Source organism: Chaetodon trifascialis, chromosome 16 (assembly GCF_039877785.1).
Source record: "Chaetodon trifascialis isolate fChaTrf1 chromosome 16, fChaTrf1.hap1, whole genome shotgun sequence".
In the NCBI taxonomy this organism is placed as follows: domain Eukaryota; kingdom Metazoa; phylum Chordata; class Actinopteri; order Chaetodontiformes; family Chaetodontidae; genus Chaetodon; species Chaetodon trifascialis.
In genome coordinates, this window is record NC_092071.1 from 10,967,623 (window position 1) to 10,988,936 (window position 21,314).

General features: G+C 42.7%; 1 protein-coding gene across 1 annotated transcript in view; it reads left to right on the forward strand.

Moving 5' to 3' along the window:
• Positions 1 to 10,260, forward strand: part of LOC139344800 (reticulon-4 receptor-like 1) — an 86,118-nt gene extending 75,858 nt beyond the window's left edge. The window contains exons 2-3 of the mRNA XM_070983185.1: positions 5,178 to 5,632; positions 6,541 to 10,260. Coding sequence (XP_070839286.1) covers positions 5,178 to 5,632; positions 6,541 to 7,440 — 1,355 coding nt within the window. The 3' untranslated portion in view covers positions 7,441 to 10,260. The remainder of the gene's footprint in view (positions 1 to 5,177; positions 5,633 to 6,540) is intronic.
• Positions 10,261 to 21,314: the final 11,054 nt, after the last annotated feature.

The following is a 21,314-nucleotide window of genomic DNA, read 5'->3' on the forward strand; positions in this document are numbered from 1 at the left end:
CATCATCATCATCATCACAATACACTCGTACACAAAGCCACGTCCATGAAAAACTGGTTTTCCCAGTTTGCTGTGCAGTCCAGGCATGCACAGAGCCGTGACCTCGGACCTCAACACGATCCAACACCTTTGGGATTAACGCTGACCTTATCACTCAACATCAGTGTTTGATCTCACAAATGCAAATCCCTGCAGCCAGGTTCAAAAATCATATGAAAGGCTTTTCCAGAAGATTGGAGGCTGTTATTTGGTAGCAGCAGATTATTTTTTTAAAGTATTTTTGTGGCATTTTAAGCCTGTATTACAGACAGTGGAGAGACGACAGGAAATGAGAGAGAGAGAGACTCAGCAGAGGTCTCTGGATGGACTCACACTGCAGACACTGTGGTTCACAGTCAGTGTCGGAGCTACATAGCAGCAAATTAATGCCCATGGTTTTGGAATGACATGATCAACAGTTACTTGCCGTTTGGTGTCCTGCTGTATGTATGTATGTGAATGTAGTGGCTGTGAAGTTTACTAATTTAATTGGAAAGCATTACCGTTCAGCTATTTTACACATGTTAGATGACAAGTAAGTCTTTGATTGGTCCCTTTTCACTTTTCCCACTTTCATGTAATCAAATTTGAAAATGATTTAGCACAAGCAAACATAAGACAATTAAGCTGCAGCCCACATACCACTCTCCATCTTTGTTCAACAGAGCACCTGGCTGACAAAACCGCTGAAAAATATTTCAATCTTAAGAAGGTGTTAGGTATCAAATGAGCTTTAAAACATTACACCTCTTCACCAGAGATTCATACCAGGCACGAATTGCTTTAATGGAAACTCGCACTCATTCATTTTCCTATTTAACAGCAGTATATGGGGAAATGCTTCATGGAGAATAACTGGTGAAACAGATTTTTATGTACCTTGATGCTCCTTTCTGGGAGCCGTTACAGGTTTGAAGCTTGGCTTAATGCCACCTTGATGCCTCGGCTAATTGCTCTTTCGCAATTAGTTGTGTATTTATGCACGTATTGCAGGCTGCACCAGAGCTGTGGAGCTGACAGTCAAAAAATCAGTGGTAAAATCCAAGGATGTGCTGACTTAGAGTTACAGTAAGGTGTGTGAAAACACGTTTTTAATGCTGGAACACAAGGTATCAAGAATTTGTTGTTGGTGCAGGATTGGAGATTTTGCTTAGAACAGCTTATGCATTATCTAAATGCTTACACTATTGAAACCTCCAACTGCAAACCATTTTTTTTCTCTTTTGCAGCCTTACTATCAAAAGCAGACTAACACTACAAGTGAACAGAGATAATTCCATGTTTTACGAGGCACATGATAAATAAATAAAGTGACTGGAGGCTGGTTGGAGATTTGATGCCCCAGGTGTCAAAGCCATATGGCAGTCAGCAGTTTTTCTATCTAATATCATCACTTGAGTCTCCCAATCTGTAAACTTTAATAGACCCACAGTTAATCTGCAAGTGGAGATGTACACACATCTGCACACATTTCCCTCAGACGAGCAAGAAATGTATACATACACAAGTAGGGTTTAATAGCAGAAAGATAGAGGATATAATGATGGAAAGAATGAAGGAGGCAAAGGGGAGGAAGAAGGAAAATGAAGATATAAAGCACTGATGATGAAAATACAAAAAGGAAAAAAAATGAAAGACTGCGGGGGTAAACAGACGGCAGCGAGGACGCAAAAGCGATTGGAAATGCAAACTAATGCTCCAGGCACTATCAGAAGTACATGTCAAGCAGACTTGTACTGAAGACGATTTGAATGTAAAATAAATAAATAAAGAACGGGACCAGTGGGAGCACCCGATCCATGTGTGTAACATCACAAACTTACACTAACAGCTGACAAGTCGCAGTTGCCATTTGTGACGCAGTTGAGGTTTGAACACAGAAAATGACTGCGATACCTCATTTCCAGAACCCGGTCCAGTCACATGTACAAGCGTACTTCACCAAGACATGACGACCTTAAGATGTTAAACAAAGAGCTAAATGTCACTGTCATGTCATTTTGATAATAACATCTTTAAGCTCAAAGCATCTAATAAAACCTGAGGCAAAAGGTTAAAACAGGCCCCTGTTCAATCCAAGAAAATACAGCTCGGTTAAGAGCTGTGAGGTTCTTCTCACTGAGGAACACAAGGACAAAAACTCACACATACATATAAACGTGCCTGTATGAATCACATTTTTACACGCGTATACATGAGCAGCAAATGGCAGCTTTATACCTAATTAACACACACAGCAGGCGGGGCAGAGCAGCATATGAAGATAAAGCTGTGGAGGAAGGGAAATGTAAACGTTCTGGAGAAAGGAGGCAGAGAAGCATGAAGCAAAGGGCAACACAGATGAACAGATAAAGCAGAGGAGTAGAGAAGAGGAGGAAAGAATAGAGAGATAAAATCACTTTGATGCCCAGAGGGACTGAATACACACTGTATGTTCCAGCTTATAACAATACTGTTTGACCAATCAAACCTGTGGGCAGACTGAGGGAAAAAAAAAATCTGTGTGAAACAGATAACAGTTTAAGGAAGAGGATCGGGGAAGAGAGAGAAAAGGGAGATGAGGGAGGGAGAGGGTTGCACGTGAAACGCTGTAAAGAAGCATCAATAATAAATGTGAATTGATCACCGTTAAATATTTATTAGGCAACCCTCCTTCAACCCATCAGAGGGTCTATCAATATAGATGCATGTGACGTGGCCAGACTGTTTAAATCAAAATGTCTCGTTACAGTGAATGAAAATGTGAATAAAATTATTCTCCATCTGATTTCCTTTGATTTAATGTAATGTGCAAATGTAAATATTTCACCTGACACAGCTGCAAAGACTCATAGTCATTGAGTTGTTATAGTTGTCAAACATGTGAAAAATATTTCTGTTAACTAGAGGGGCAGCTTCTTTCTTTGCCCATTCTTTACGTTTACACCAAGTTTCATGAAAATGGGGCCAGTATTTTTCCCATAATCCTACTGACAAACAAACATAACTTCTTTGGTGGAGGTAACTCGCAGTTAGTTGATTTAAGTTTGTACACTGGCTAATTATGAATGTAAAATGATCAAATGGCACACTGTATATTAACGTGTCTATAATATTATGATTAATGTATCTCCGTCATGTCTATAATATTATGATTAATGTATCTTTGTCATGTAGACTGCAGAGGTGCTTTTAAGTTAAATGACAATGCTGATTATTAGCAGGTATGATGTTTACGATGGTTACATCTTAGCATCTCAGGTGTGCTAACATTTGTCACAATGTCATTAGTTTTGCAGGTTTTAAACCAAAGAACTGGACAAATCAAAATACTGACTAATCCATCCAGTAGATGGACAGACATGTCACTCAAAACCACAAATATCAACCTGCTGGTGGCGCTGAAGGGAAAAGTCAGAGGAGTGAATAAAGTAGGGTTCATGCTCCCGGGATCATGAATGTCTGTACTAAATTTATATGCAGTACATGTTGAGATATTTCTGTCCGGACTGTCCGAACAGAGCTACACAGGCAAAATAGAGGGTTTAATAATGTTTTCAGTAAATAATAAAAGTATGTTTTATTGTTTCAAGATAAATTTTTTTTTTTGAATCCAGTATTAAAGATGATTGCACAGTATTGATTTGTTGTTGGCACAACAGGACAGATGATGGGCTGCTGTGATGGCAGCTATGGTGTGCGAGGTGGGGTTTTTTTGTTTTGTTTTTGTAGGGATGAAAAAGGTCAGCCTTGTCAAATACAAGAGACACACTGCTCTCACAATGTGTTTCAGTTAAAATGAAACACATATAGAGAGACATTCGGACAAACGCACACAAACACATCGCGGTACTTGTGGGTTCATTCTTACGCAAGTGTGCAGAGCTATACAGTGCAGACACATGTGCACCACACAGGATAATACAGATCTGTCCTCCACTAACATTTCAGAACATGTTGTTCTTTACAGAGCAGCAGTGTCCCGGTCATCCTGACATCTGTCCATCACATCTGTCACAAACACACTCACACAAGGTTGGACAGATGTCAGTACATGATGTTCATATTGTGTCGTATCTCCCGCTCTCTGTTTGGGAATTACTTCCCGGATCAGCATTTCTCCACCCTCATCGCTTTTTCTTTACCCCCTTTTTTTCCTCCCCAGCTCCACAATACATCAAACACTGGAATGATCCAAGGCAGGAAAAAAAAAAATCAAATGAATAAGGACTGAGAGGAGGGGAATCTGAAAACAAAAAGTAATATCCACTTCACAGGCATGCTGCAGATGATTCCCGCTTCATCCTCCTCCTCCTCTCTCCCTCTATCTCTTTTTCTCGGTTTCCCTTATTGTGGGAATGTATTACAGGTGTGGTGCGTGTTCACTTGTAAGCAGGAGAAGCATCGATTTTCTGTCGCCTTTAGAGGATAACCAAAGGATATAACACTGTGCAGTGTGTGACAGGATGCTGTGTGTGTCTGTGTGTACCGTATCATCAAGATTTGTTCAAGGAACACATAAATAAAAATGCGCCTTGCTCTGTGACAATCATACTACAGCATGATAAAAAATGAAAAAAACAAAACACAAGACCGCACAAACTCTGCTCCAAAAAGTGTTTGTATACCTGAGCAGTGTTTTAATGCATCTGAGTGTGGCGGTAAAGGGGCCTCTTGGTATCACAGATTTTCAAGGTTTTTGCAGAACATGAAAAAATGGTCCCCTGGGTTTAGATTTTGAAACCGTTTAAGATGAAGATAACAGTAAATGCTAGGCAAGGTTAAGGTTAAGTGGTAAACAGTTTGGGAATGATTGAAAAATCCGTGTGGAGAATGGGCGCACGAAACAATCCCTGAATTTTGGTGCGCGCTTGTGTGTGTGGTTGTGTTTGTACGAGATTTGTGTCAGCGTTGTAATTTGTCTGCACTGAACCATGCCCATTGTTGTCCTTGTAAACTGAGAGCAATGAGTTTTTCATTTAAGATGCGTCTGATAACAGGAGCTCTGCTGTATGAATTCAATTAATTCTGCTTGTCTTTCTCTCACGCTCTCTTTCCCTCCATCTCTTTGTATCTTTGTTCCATTTTCATCCTCCTCTCCTCTCCTCTCCTCTCCTCTCCTCTCCTCTCCTCTCCTCTCCTCTCCTCTCCTCTCTCAGGTTATGGTGGGGTGGAGTTACTCTTGGTGCTGTGTGGCCTGGATCTCTCTCTGCCCTGCCCTCGCCACTGCATCTGCTACACTTCACCTAGCACCGTCTCCTGCCAGGCTCACAACTTCCATGCCGTGCCGGAGGGCATCCCCGCCCAGAGCGAGCGCGTCTTCCTGCAGAACAACAAGATCCAGCGGCTGCTTCGTGGCCACTTCTCGCCCACCACCACCATGTTGTGGCTTTACTCCAACAACATCTCCTACATACAGCCGTCCACCTTCCACGGCTTTGACCGCCTGGAGGAGCTTGACCTTGGGGACAATCGGCACCTGAAGGCCATCGCCTCAGACACCTTCCTGGGTCTGGGTCGGCTACACGCCCTGCACCTATACCACTGTGGCCTGATCAGCCTGCCTCCAGGGATCTTTGCAGGCCTCAATAATCTTCAGTATCTCTACCTACAGGTGCATGGATAATAACCTCCTTTTATCTCTACTGTATATTGCATCTGCAGCCACAATCGCATTACGGTGTAATCTGTCCATCAGCCCGGCTCAGCACTTACTGCCTATGAATTGGATGCTGATCAAATGTTAGCTGTTATCCTGAGTGCTGGGAAAATACTGCAAGGCAGCCCTCCCACTAAAGTAATATAGCTTCTGCTGTGAACCATAGTAGAAAAACAGTACAGGAATTGAAATCCAGGATGGAGTATGTGATTTCATTAATTACATGGTGGGTTTATGAAGAGCTATGACAAGCTTCTGCGATATGGAAGGGACATCCAATCATATGATTCATTGGAAAATCAATTGATATTGATGCAGAGTGAGGGGGGTAAAGGTTACAGCTTGAATGTTTGACCGCTTACTTACGTAATCAAGAACAGTTTGGCTGTCAAACATACAGCAGACGGCACCTAGTTTTGAGTAAATCACAGTGCTCCACCTGAAACGTAGCACTCAAAGGGCAAAGATGATCATTTCCATCCATTTTTTCCTGGTTAATGCCTTCTGGAAGCTGTACAGATCACTGAGTATCCAACCATGTACATCAAAAAACAACACATACTCCCTTGATAATTTGTTAATGTATTCTGTGTAATAAGACAAATCTTTGTGTTCCATAATACTTATTAATGTGATATTACTGGTTTCTTGTGTGAGGTCTGAACAGAGCTATAAGCTACAAATGTATACTGTTACTGAAATCAGTGCTACAACAATATTAATAATGTTTATACAACTATATATCATAATACAGTGAGTGGATGTAAAATGAATCAGAAAATGATGTGATGATCAGTGTGATGCATGGCACCATGTTTCAAGCTTCTGTTTTAACCTTTCCTCCTTCCCCAACATCCTCGCAGGACAACCAATTGGAGTTCCTGGAAGACGATCTGTTCATTGACCTACTGAACCTCAGTCATCTCTTCCTGCATGGTAATCGACTTTGGAGCCTTCGCCAGAATACTTTCCGTGGTCTGGGGGTCTTAGACCGCCTGCTTCTCCACCAGAACCGAATCCAGTGGGTTGACCGCCAGGCTTTCCACGACCTGCGACGCCTTACCACCCTTTACCTGTTTAATAACTCCCTGACCGAGCTATCTGGTGGCAGCTTGACTCTACTGCCGGCCCTGGAGTACCTGCGACTGAACGACAACCCCTGGGAGTGTGACTGCAAGGCCCTGTCACTCTGGGATTGGCTGCGGAGGTTCAGAGGCTCCACCTCCTCACTGATATGCGTTTCACCACCAGAGCTTGCGGGAAAGGATCTGAAAACGGTGAAGAAAGAGGAGCTGCCCAGTTGCTTATCAGGTGAGGGTCATGCACGTGGTGTGCCAGGTGGGGAGCTGGAGCATGGAGAGTCTTTGAACCACCTAAATCGTCACAGAAACCATCACAACCACCATCAGCGGCCGTACTTGCCCCACGGGGACCAGTACAGCTTGCCATCACCCTCGCCCCTGCCACGGCCACCTAAGGGAGGCCGCAGAAACTGTACCCGCCGGGGCCGCAAGGCAAAAGGGGGGCTCAATGAGGTGCAGGTACTACGGGAGGAGGGTGAGAAAGACTATTCTCCAGATGGGGGCAAATATGATCCATCTGCAACTGCAAGAAGGAAGAACAAGTGCATCCCTAGAACTTCTGTCGGCCCACCAAGTGGGGTCCAGAGAGCCAATAATAAAGCTGGGTCACACCCTGCAGATTATATTTTCTGTTTACCATCAGCTCTGCTGCTGTCACTCATCTCTGTGATCCTACGCTGAGATAGGAGATTGACACTTTTGTGCTGGTGATGCAACCTTATGATTCATTCTCCTGAACCACCCTGCCCTGGCTCTTGAAATGAGGCATGCGTGCATAACTGTGTGTGTAACTGACTGTGTATAAAGAACATTATCAAATATCTACTGTGGAAGTGTCCCTGCAGTATTAAGGCAGGAAACTTTACGAGTCATAATCAAAACATTGAAGTCAGGGAAAATGATTTAGCCCGTAGCTTTGATGATGTCACCAAGGGAAACAACAGGAAAACTTTACATTTGTCTCTGTGGCATCGATTGCTTCACTGAATTTATGTACTTAGAAAACCTGTACAGCCAAATAGAATCAAAAGCCAGTGATTTACTGGAATAATAGCGAGAAGAACGCACAATAAGGATCAAAACAGTTCAAGGCTGAGTCTCTATGTTTAGCCCTCTTGACACAACAGTGTTCTCTCAGCGTACCCTCCATCTGTCATTCACGCTGAGACAAAGGCAAAGTCATTCATAACTGTCACACTGCTCACCACAACAGCACCTTAAGATCCAGAAACAAAATACTGCAAAAACAAGAAGCAGTCAAATGAATCATCGCTTCAGCAGTAATAACTATAATCACTACATTTCTACTAATAAAGTGGTTTTACTTACATGTCTCACATCAAGGTGAACCCACGTTATTGCACATCTGTATCCTTGGCTTCTAGTCTGAACTCTAAAAAACACCACTAGAGTTGTGACACATTTATATGACTGACAATTCGTCAAACTAGTCCTGTTGAAAGGTGCCTGTTGTCCTTATCCTTGCAACCCATCGACGTAAAAGCCATTCAGAGCTAACCTATCGTAAGAGGCAACTGGCCACAGTAGTGTAAATGAGCAAGTGAGTGAATGAGTTTTTGTGTTACTGTTTGTGTGAGTGTGTCTACTTAAAAAAAAAAAAAAAAAAAAAAAAAAAACCTAAAGCCATGCGGGTAGAGCGACACTAGAGAGCAAGAGTGCCTAATGAGAGCCAGTGGCCAATGAGGACAAACCAAGAGAGTTTCATTCACTCTTCGACCTCGCTGGCTACAAAACAGAAGCCTCAACAAGCCTGAAAGGTCAACTCATGGAGGCCAAGGAGAAGCTGAGCCCTGAGCCTCACTCACAAACCTTCTGACTCCCAGAAACTCTTATGCACTTTCCTCCTGAAATGCCGTGGAGGATAATAGAAAGAAAATGCATCCTTCAAGCAGAGATGATTCAATCCAAATAGCCACAGGAGGGTTTCAAATGCTGGAAAAAAAAAACGGCCCTGCAATCAGGGAGGAGTACTGATGACCACCACAACGCCGCAATACATCTCCTGCAATGGTAGAATCAATTGCTGATACCGGAAAACAAAAGCAGTTGAGAATCTGTGATGATCATCACAGGGCAAAGGGACTGACAAACTGCTACAGAACTTCTTTATTTGTCCTCTCTGGCGTGTTTAGTGCACTCCAAAGCAGATGGACTTGGCCATATGTAAGCCCTGATTGGAGAGTTGGATTTTAATGCTGCTACGCCTGAGAAGAGCCCTTTCTGAGGCTCGGGAGTCTTCTTCAGGAAATAATAAGGACAGAGAGGACTACGGGACACAGTGCCCTGCATGAACTGGAGCAGGTCAAGCACACACACACCCCTGATAAATCCTGATCACCTTCACAGCCTTCCTTCCTGTCTCACTGCAAACTACTAACCCCTGTCAGTCCAGGGCTTTCAAATGCCAGAGCAGAGCGCCACAGATTCTGTATAGGTTTTGACTTCAGACCTGAACTATTGCGGAGTCATTCACCCAAAGTCTGAAGTGCTCGATTACAACATGTGAAACCTGTACAGATGCACACGGGCCGTCCAGGAACCTTAACTAGCCAGTAATGCTAAAAGTCTCTTTATATCTTCTAGCATTACACGTTATATTTTAAAAAGGAGCTGCCACTGTATGCAAAGTATGACCTAGCTGAAAAGCTACAATCATGAACATGCTAACAAAAAGCACAAAAAATGATTCGTATGGTTCGCTGACAGCCTAACAACGCGTGGTTTGGATGGGAATCCAAGAGCAGGGGCCGCATTTGTACCCCGCCTGTGCGTGTTTCCCGCGGAGCCCCGCCTTTTCGTGTCTATCTATCTAAATGTTGGGGACGAACAGAAGCCCGTCGCTGGTGTCGTTCTCCTGACATGTAGGATTAGAGACCTCTACTGGTGAACTTGTTCGTGCTGCTGTGAACCCAGAGGTGATGTAAATTGTGTCTGTTTATTCCTGTGAGGATGACTTTTTTTGAAAAAAAAAAAAAAGAAAAGAAAAAGAAAGAAAAAAAGAAAAGAGAAGAAAGAAAAAAAGAGAAACTCTCCGTCGTGTCTCGGTAGTTCCCTAAAAAATAAACAGGGAGCTAGGGGCTGGAAGTTTATTTTTTATTTAATATGATTACTATCATTCTTTTTTTTTTCAGTTCTGTCTTTTTTTTGTTTTGCTGACTCATTCAAGATAAACAGCACACTGCACTGCCCCCCTCCTGCTCCTCCTCTATTCTTTTCTATCCTCCTATTCCTCCCCCTGTCTTTCCCTCCCTCCCTCCCTCCCTCCCCGAATGTCTGCTTATTCTCTTCCTCCCTCTCCACCTTCTTTGCTCTTTTCTCTTCCATCCTTGTTGCTCCCCTCTGTCCCTCATCTATCTCTTTATTCTTTTCCTCTCTTCTCTTCATTTGTGCAACACAAATGTTTTGTATGTGGTTATCAAACAATGCCAGACTCAAAAGCTGTTTATAAATAACATTAAACAGAAAGTGTCCTCGAATGGCTGAGGTGGTCTCTGTTTGTTTGCCTCCCTTTTGTCAGAGCAATGCACATCTGTCTGTGCGTATACGTGTGTGTCAGTGTGGCTAATAGACAGACCTCCAGAATGAGCCCTGAGGCTGAATGATAAGGCAATGAAAGGAAAGAAAAATGGTTAAAAAGTAAAAAGGTAATGGAATGAGTACACAAATTCATCTAGTGCCAGAAGAGAAACACACCCACATTTAACCAGGGTATATTCTGGCCTCCTTCATGTCCCAGTTTCACTCATACACTCAGCAGCCTCATATAAAATATGCATCAGAATGACTCTAAGCGCACGCACGCACACACAGACTCACAAAAACACACACCTGTCGAGCTTTATTAGCTGTGAGGGGGCGAGGGAGGTGTCGTGTGTCAGGTCAAGGTGAGGTCAAACAGAGCGCTCGCGTGTGCTACGTCTGCTTTGATCGTTTGCACGGTGTTCACATTCATGCATGTGCGTTTGCACTGAATTGCTCCATGTCGGTGCGTGTTTGTGCACTATATGTGCGTGTCCACCGGTGTGTACCAAGCATGCCCACTGTCACGGCAGATCCAGCCTGACAGCCGGCTAGGGCAGGGGAAGAGGTGTGCCTCTGAGAGACAGTATCACTGCTCTGTTTGTAAAACAAAGCTGACAATTGGGAGGGAGAGAGAGAGAAAAAAAGATGGAGGAAAAGCACAAGGATTTAAAGGCAGCCGGGTGGAGATATCTGCAAAAGAAATCCATGAAGTAGTTATCAGTGCCAAACAGACCAGCAGCCAGGGGAGAGGAAGTGGGCATAATATGGTTGGCTGCGGCATCAGCTCCGAGCTGTGTTCAGTCGATCGCTGCATGTGTCCCATGAAAAGCCTGGGCTGCAGTTTACATGTGTTCATCCATGTAGAGACACTAGATGTGATGAAGAGCAGCGTTTAAATCAGAGCTCAGAGCTCCTGTCTCAATGAGTTCAACGACAATGTGAAATATGAATCAGAATTCACATGAGTAAAGGCTGATTAATTATGAAGGGACTCAAAATAAAAGGTACAAATATGTGAGAGCATAAAGAATGCACAGGTAGAGGTAGAAGGCAGGAAAGACGGGTGAATGAACAAATAAATGAGCTAAGTACTGAGGAAAGGAAGGATTAAAAGTAATGAAAAGAAAGCAAGATCTTAAGATATAACAGAGAACAATGAAGCATGGGAGAGTCGCATGAAGGAGTTTATGGATGGAGAAATAAGCTAGGAAGAAAGATAGGAGGAAAGTGAAGGATATGAGGAAAAAGTTAAGGACAAAGAAGGTAAGTGAGGAGGGAAGGAGAAAGAAAGGCAACAGAGTGAAAGAAAGAAGGATGAAGAGAACAAAGGATGAGAACAACTAATGATAAATGACAGAGGGAGGGATGAAAGGAAGAGAGCTGAGAGAAAAGGAATAAGGTAGAGCTGGGAAAGTGATAGGAGGCACAAGAAATCAAAACATATAAAGAAGCTGCTGAGGACCATCAGAGGAAAGTGAGTTAAGTTAAGGAGGGAAGGAATTAAGGGAGAAAACAAGGAAAGAGCTGTGGAACGAGGGATGCATGGGGAAAGAGAGAAATCATCCATAGAGATGCATGTATACAGGCTTCATGATCAAACAGAAGAACAGCTCATCCACTAGTTCAGTCCCTAAGCTGAGGATCTGAAATAGCCGCATGTGAATATTTATATATGCCTATGTTCCCTTCCAAAGGCAAAGAGGCCAAGCAAAATTGATTTCTCTGTGTGAATCCCTGAAGAGTTGAGACTCAGCAAAAGAAAAGCTGAAAAGAGCAGGGGAGAGTGGGAAAATAAAGAAATAAAGCGCTGCTAGAAAGAACAGTAGTGGATTTTGTGAAACAAGTGGAAAACTAAGAGAAGGGAGACCTCTTCAGTGGGATGCAAAAGTGTCCGCCAAACTGATGCGTACACCATTTGTCCTGCATTCACCTTTTTCTCTAGAAAAAAAACACAGAATATTTCCATTATGTGATTTTCATTCGCATCGCCATCCAAGCACATGGCATCTATCATGCACCGGCTCACATGCCTTACAGTTCCTTCCTGTCAGCGTCATTTCACACCAGACGTATTTTCACCGCCATAACACCATCAGGCTGCATTTCGCTCATTATAGGCAGATAACTGATTCTAATTAGGAAGAAGGTCAAAGTGTGGAGCCATTTTGAAGCCAAAAGAGGACGTGTAGGCATGAAACCACAGGCCTATACTCCGTACATCTGACTTGAAGCACTGGAAAAATGTATGCCCGTCTCTTTCCAGTCAAAACTTTCACCACATCCTCGAGCACTTTTCACATTTATTGACAGGTCCTTTAACGCCATCTCAGTCTCAACCCGCCATACTGAGTGGTTCCTTTATTCAACGTGTCTATTACTGTCACTTGACAAGTCCAAATATCACCTTTTTAAAGGGTAACAAAAGTTCATGTGCAAATGAACAAAAAGGGGAACAGTCAGCCACAGCTGGAGACATTTTCAACCTTTCAGCAGCAGAGTCTTACACAAGGAAATCTGAGAAATGGCATTTGAACATGCAGCCGGTGTCTTCATCGTCTGTTGTGTTTTCATTTTAAATCAAACATGTGTCAGTGTGTCTTCATCAGTTTTGGAGTCTTGCTGCAGCTTTATTAAATGTTTTATCATCCTCGATTAATGTTTTAGATAAGTGAAGTCTGTATCTGTTCTGCGTTGTCTCAGAAACAATATTTGTGTTTCTAAGTAAATTTTTAATGCGCTGTTGCCTCAACCAAACAATCTCCAAACAGATGTTGAAATTAGTTCAAATACATCATGCACACACATTATTGTCACCACGCTGGTTCCGACCTGAGAGCTGAATAGCACTGGTGAACTATGATCAAACGCAGGTTAGAAAGTATGTGTGGGTCTAAATAATGAATAATGTGGAAAGTGAAACAAAGAATTAGAGTTGGCAAAAATGCATTTTGGACCAAACATATCTGAACAATACAGCCAAAGAAGCAGCTCTATTTGACTGTACTTAAGCATGGTGCATTGAGCTAATGCTAACATCAATATCTTATTATGCTGACAATGACATAAATACACTAATATGCTGAGTACAGCTCAGGCTGTTGGGAACGTCATTAGTTTTGCAGGTCAAAGGACAGATTAAAACTTTGACCCGATGGTGGCACAAGAGAAGTTAAGGGATCAGCATAGCTGTTAGAATTCATCCCAAGGGGAACATGAATGAGTGTACAAAATTTCACATCCACCCAAAAGCTGTCAAGACAATGCGCTCCAAATTCCTCAATGTCAACCTCATGGTGGCGCTACAGGAAAAGTCAACGAAGGTCTGTGCAAAATTTCACAGAAATGCTTGTTGAGATATTTCAGTCTGGACCAAAGTCCAGCCTGACCATCAAACTGACAGGCCGACTGCCACCAAAAGTCTGTCAATGGTGGTCAATGGTTGCAAACTGTGTAGGAAAAAGTCTGGAAGACATCTCAAGGCTTTGTCCATTCCTCCCCTTATGGACTGTCCACATGAACTGTGCATGATTAGCTGGTTGCCAGAGCAATGACCTTAGTTCACAAAGGTGTTTTCAGTTGACCTGCCTGATTATACCTCTGCAGAAAATGCTTGACTGTCCTAGATTATACGCATCAAGATCTAAAATCAGGTCGGACACTCGTCAAGCATCAGTGTAAAAGGGTTGTCCTGTGTCCAGTGGCCTGTGTAGGTGACCCACTTCCACGTCAAGGTGTGAAAATAAAAGCATCATGATGGCAAGAATCAACACAACTGGGGATGCCATACATACTCAAAGCACCTCCCACTAAAAACCTTCCCTGAGAAAGATGAAAAAGGCATTTTCTGTATTTCTGCATCTGTATTTTCCTACTTTTTTTCTAAAAAAAAAAAAAAAGAAAGAAAGAAAAAAGAAAAAAAGGGAAAGTTAAGAACATCACCCAGAGCTCCCTCGCTAATGGGGTCCTATCTATTATTTCTGAGTGCTCTGCTGTGCTGGGTGGTTTGAAACCATTCCTGGAGGAGACAGCATCTCACTTTTAGTCCCCTACCTGTCATCTAGATGCTGTCCTAACTTAATTCCTTCACCATAAGTTCTTCTATATTATTAATTATTTGCAGCTTTTTGACATTGAGTCATTCTCTTTTTAGTTTTTAGGACGCTTAAGTTCACCCTCCACATTGATTTTTGATCTTGTCACTAACTATGTCCCAATTTCTGAGCTCATGTTTCTATGAACCATTGCACTTGGCACGTGCAATGAAAGCACAAGGAGATTTGCTTGGGCGAGTTCAGTTTTTGGGGACTGTATCCTCTCCCCTGTTTACTCAGAGTGAGCAAGCAGGATCTCATCATTCAGTTTGGGGGTATGGGAAAGACTAAACTGGCTCAACTGCTTTAAGTTACGTGGATAACTATGCAGCTCCTGTCAAAAGCAGGAAGTGTTACTGTAATTTCTACATTTATGAGCCTGTAATTCTTACGGTCCAACTGCAGTTGCCAAGTCAGGACTGCCATGTGAGAAAGCAGTCACAAACACACATGCACACATACAACACACAACACAGAGTGAGACAGCTCTCACAGACTAGATTCCTGTGAATACAGAACATGGGCCGAGTTGATATTTGATGTCTACGCTCTGATCTCATCACTCACACCAAGCTCACACCAAGCTCAGCTCAGCTCAGCAGAGATCGCACTGTGATGATAAACTTCCTCCAAAACCACATTAGATACAGAGCCCAGCAGCAGATATTACGTGGGCACCATGTGCTTATTCCCCAAAAGAGCAACTCCAATCAGTGCAGGGAATAAACTCTTTAATGTACTGATATGGGTAAATTGAAAATCAACAATCCACCTGATTTGGAGCTGCAGGCGAAGACATCTCCACTGCATCTACAGTAATTATTCACTTAGCATCAATTCATGGCTTGGATCAGACAATGACAAGCAGCAGATGACCATCAGTACATGGAAACAAGCTTAAGACTGACTGAGTACAGCTGTGCCAGCAGCAGAAACCACAGAACATGACAGATGTATATATATATATATATATATATACATACATACATACATACATACATATATATATATATATATATTAGAGACCCAAGTTTGCACTAAGCCAATAGGAAATATTCTAAGCAGCAACAACTTGTAGTGAAAAATGTTGCAAAAAATTTTGCATCAGCAGTTTAGGACACAACGTTCATAATACCCAAACATTATATTTCACCTCTTGTAAATCAGTAAGCTTGAAAGCATCATAATGCAACATCCAAGAAAAATAAGCCACAACAACAAAGTCATGCATAATGGACATCAATGCAAATAATGCACAAAGGCAGATGGCAGCAGCAAGCAGACACCACAATATTACACACAAGAGACGAGACAAGCCAGGCCAAAACTGGCAGGTACTAATATTAACATGAGAATTTTGAAATGTTTTCTCAATATAATACATGACATAAGCAAACATTTATGACAAGGATCCCTTAAATTAGGTTACGAAAGAACTGAAAGCAAGATGTGCACTGAGTTGGACGTGATACAGGGTTAACCTTGTCAGGCGCTTTGGTGGACAAAGCAAACAAAGGCGACACAGCATCTAACTGATCTGTCGGAATCTGATCAAACAGCACAACACAGCTCTTGGACAACAATAAGATAACCAGCAGCCATATTTCAAAGCACACATACAGACAGAACAGGTGGCAGACATTCACTCATGAAATGTTTGCATGAACATAAGATACTTACCTCTGTGAAGTGAATCAGTGACCCTCCTGTATCACAACAGCGCTTCAGCTTAAGGCGAATGGCTGATTCAAGGAGGTGAGAAGCAGCCGCAGCATGGAGTAGAAACACAGGATGTTTTCCTTCATAAAACCATCCTGGAGTGACATGATTAGACTGTTGGCAGGTGAGTGTCCTTACAAACGCTTCATTAGCAGCCAGTGTTGGTAACGGAGTGTGTACACAGAGGCAGACAGCAGAGTAAAACGAACGAGCAGGCCGGACACAGTCGGTTTAAATATACCGCCTTAACGGAGGGTGCGTTGGATATATATGTCAGCAGGTATACTATGTCACATGTCAGTTTAAACGTTAGCTACTGTCAAACCGTAAGAGCCTCAATATTACATTACATTATTAATATCTTGGCAAGCTGTTAGACATGAAAATTTAAGTTGACGACTGTCAGTTTCACCAGCTGAAATAATAAACTAATAAATTAAGCTGGCTATAGCTACCTAATCTTAACGTTAGCCAATGACTTTATATAGTTAGTATGTAAAGGGTCGATATTACCTGAATACCAATACCAACTCATTGCGCAGAGTTGAATCAAGTACAACACACCACTCATTGTGATATTGCTGTTTGAAAAGAATGAACGTTTTATCTTTTTGCTTTTCAAAAACACGAAGTGCCACGACAACGCTGACGTAAACGATGTACGTGTTCACGTCATTTTCAGACCGTTAGCCGCAAACTCCGCTTGTCCGGTGCGGAAGTGGTTATATGTTGCGGAGCTTAAGAGTTGTGACAAATATTTCAGTATATTTTAACAACTTACAGGTTGGACTTTTTGCTCAAGCTGACTTAAACTGAACCTTTCCTGAAAATTATCATTTGAAAAGTTGATGCAGGACGTAATGTTTAAAGGCTCATAAGGGCAGAAATTCAGAGGGAGAAGTGGCCGTTTTTTTGTTGTTTTTTTTATCAAATCCGGTCATATTATGTAGCAGTGTGCGGTCGTGAGTCTGAGCGGTAATTTCTTTCTTTCCGTAGTTATCGCAACAGAAGATGTCTCAGTACACTTTCGCTATAGAGCAGGTCATATTCTTGAATGTGCAGGGACCCAACAGTTGTCCCATGAGCAAGTACTTGGCGACAGCCGCGCGGAAAAACTTTGACCGGCAGAAACCTTGAGCAGAGCCGGGCTCTGGGTGGGCGACCATCTGCCTCAGCCGGCTTGTTAGAGAGGTGGAGAGATGGGGGGAGAGAGAGGTATGGACAGATGACAATGATAATGACAGCTATGATTCTAGACATGTGACTAATAATGAAATAGGATATGTTAATATTAGTATAGGGTATATGCATAGAATGTGTATATATTAATATAAGATAGTATATGTACATAATAACTATACTCTGCATCTAATAATAATAGAAATATGACTGGTTGCAGTGGTTTTGCATTGCATTTCATCATTTAATCATTTCTCGTCTTGCTGAATTGCTGTAGCTCCAGCCTATCAGGACATCAAGCTCACAGTTATCCCTACAGGGCTGGCATCTGCCCCTGGGTGCATGTTGTGCAGTTGAAGTGAGCTGGGTATTTTTTAAAGCCCACCATTTGTTAAGGCATAATTGGTGACTTAAGTGTGCTTACATTAAATCCCTGAAGTGTATTGTATTTTCATGTGCTCTTATGTTATCACGAAGGGACAGATGCACCTACATCCAGTGCTGCAGTGCCCTGAAGCCCAGACCGAGAGACCTTTCCACCGGCTCCTCAGCCACCATCTGTGCTTCACTGTGGCTTGCAGTGTAACCTCAAACCTTTCCATCATTCAACAGGTATTGTGACTTCAGTCTTGGGCTGAAATTATTCCTTGAGAAACTTGATTACCAAAAATCATTTGTCGTTCGTTGAACCCAGTCATCGGTAGTTGATGTGAAATGGGATGGGGGGGTGGCATCCCCTTTGTTAACAAAGTGACCAAATTGCATCCACTGTGGCTTCGTGACTCATTTATCCTTTATCTGACTAAGGTTTGTGCAAGTTAGAATCTGTGGCCTCGAGCATTGCTCTGAAATATCAGCAGCCTCACTGTGATGTGAATTGATAAATCCATGGTGCTCTCCATGGTGCTGAAGTAGCAGATGGGTTTGTAATTGCACCTTTTTCTCTCAGTCCTGCCATTCTGTCAGTTTCTTCTCAGCTCTGTAATACCCTCTAACCTATAAACTATAAATACTCAATTCTATACTATAGTGTAGCCTATATTCTCTGTAGAGTAGTATCACCTTTAATATCAAAGTGACAGGTAGCGAGTGTGGTCACAGAAGAGTGAGAGGATCATTCAGACACACTGCTGCCTGTTGTATTCCTACAATCGTTCTATGATGATTCATTAGCATCTGTTCAACTGAAAATACACCCCAGAACAAGCCACCTGTAACTTTAGGAGAGACATTACTACAGGTATAGTTTTAATTAAAGGCTTAGTTAAAGCTATCTCAATGACTCCCCCTGCCCCCTGCTGGTTCAACTGCCCGGCCATCGACTTGGCAGTTGAACCAGGCAGACATGATAGGTAGTTGACTTGAAGGCTAGTTATGGCAACCATATAAGATAGCAACGTTTTGCTCAAGAGAGCAGAAAATAAGAAAGATGCAGTCAGTTCACACACACCTACTCCCCTCCTACCGATGCATAAGATACCCCAGAAAGCAAAATATCAGGTGGAGTAAGTAGTAATTGAGCTGAAATGCACCAATCCAATACAGCAGGTATATCCACTTTAGTTTGATTGCAGTGCAGCCAGTCTTATGAACTTAATATATGATATTTAGGCCTAAGAATAAATATCAGTAATAGTTATAATTTCACCTCTTTGTCAGTAAATCACAGTGTCAAATTGACAGCTTCATGCAGACAGCTGCACTACGTTCAATCGAGCGAGCAGCTGAGTGCACAGACAGCATTTTCAAAATGACTGTCACAGACATACACCCGCTGTCCATGAAGGATGACGGCTTTCAGAGGATGATTTCCACTTTCAATCCCAGGTACACACTTCTTGCAAGAACCTGCTTCATGAAAATGAGGGCCGAGAAGTATGAAGAAATCAAAGGCAAGCTGAAGAACTCCCTTAAGGAGACTGACAGCATTGCAGTCACAACTGACTTTTAGATGGTCATTGTTACGGAGACGTGCCTGGGGGTGATGTGTCACTTTCTTGGGTAGGTTTGGGAAATTGAGTCCTACAGCCTGACAACAATGTCCCTTGAAGAGAGACACGCTACAGCTACAAATATGAATATGAAAATGATGCTAATGTCGAAGTAGCAGTGACGATTTTGGTAAAAAAAAGCATGGATGGATTGCATCCAATCGCATTGATGCGATGTGCAGGTCGCACCCTGAACGTGGTCGTGCAAAGCGCTTTGAAGAACCACCAAGCCATCTCCAAGCATGTGGCTGCTGCAAGGTGCCTTGTCACATTTTAAGAAGAGTTAGGTGGCATGCATCTGGCTAAAGGACAAGCAGCAGCAAACAAGCACTCCACTACACATGCTGGTGCAAGACGTAGGAACCCGCTGGAACAACACTTATCAAGTGCTATCCAGACAGCTGGAACAAAGATGGCAAGGGACTGCTGCTCTCTCGGACTCACCGGTGACTCAGAGAGGAAAACACTGCTACTCGAGGTCAAGCCAGAGGAGCTGAGCACGGCTGTTGAGCCATTTGAAGGAGAGCGTTTGAGTGGTCAGCAGCAGCTCATGCAAGAAGTCCATAGAGTTCAGCTTTTGAGACTACACCAGTCAAGTTATACCAGGCTCATATGGCAGACCAGATCACAGAAAAATGGCAAGAACTATCTCTATTTCAACCTGAATCTTCAAATACAGCCCTCATTGCTGCTGCTGCTGCTGCTGCGGCTGCTGCTGCTGCTGCTGCTGTTGCTGCTGCTGCTGCTGCTGCTGCTGTTGCTGCTGCTGCTGCTGCTGCTGCTGCTGCTGCTGCTGCTGCTGCCGCTGCTGCTGCTGCTGCTGCTGCTGCTGCTGCTGCTGTGGATTCCTGGTTCAGCAAACTTTTAGCAAGAATTTAAGGTCAAAAGCACAGCACAAACCATGGCGCCTGCTGCCAAAAAAGAAGAAAGGCAGCCCAACATAAGTGAACATGGAGCCTCCCGCACAGCACAAGACAACCCAGTGGGATCATCATCAGACTCCAGCATAAGAGATTAAGAGGATGAGGAGCAGCAGTTAAACGAAATTGTGCAGAAGGAGGTCGTGATGTATCCCCTGTCCAAGAAGGAGAACCCGCTGTTATGGTGGAAAACAAATGCAGTGCTTGATCCAATGCTGGCAAAATGGCCAAGTCCTTGTTGTGTATTCCTGCAACATCCACACCATCAGTGTCTGTTTGGTCGTCACATCACAGCTCAGTGCAAGCCTGAGGACTTCACATGTTGATATGCTTGATATTCTTCATTGCAAACATATCCCCCTTTAAAGGCTCACATGTACACGCCAGTGTGTAGAGAGACATTTAAAGAGGCACGTTCTCATGAATAACTTTCAGTACATTACAAAGCATTCAAAAGAAAAACGTGATGTAATTGTACGCATGGATTCTTGTTCCAACATTATTTTTTTGTGTTAGGTTTATGTTATGCTATAGTTAGGATGAAATTTATATTTCTGAAATTTAAGTTGATATTTACATAACATAAGAGGGCAAAATGATAGAAACATCTCAGTATGTGTAGTCTGGTACGACTGAACACTATGACTTTGTCCTCAATGATTAACATATAATTGAATTAATACATCTCAGACCAAATGTCAAAGAAAACTAAGCCTCAGTCAGAGGCTGGATTTTCTGGCTGTTGGCAGTTTGGTTTAAGTTGGCTGTTAATAACTTTTCTTTTTTAACATTTTCTGTCTCTGTTCTGAAACAGCTCTGGAGTTGTTTAATCAAGTTTAATCATTGCCACGTAAAAAGTTTGAACAAAAAACATCGATGAAGATAGAATTTATTACAGGCTGTTCTATTAAAGTGCCTTAGTTTTAACTCAGTATCTAATCAACTGGCATCCACCGTGTTTGAATCTTCTGTCCTGTCAATGGCCTTGTGGCACTTTTTAGTCACAGGGTGGCAATGTGGCCTCAACACTCCGCACCAGCGACAGTCAATTGGCGGCCCACGACCCACATCTGGTCCACTAAAGCTTCCCATCCGGCCCGCAGAATATTAAT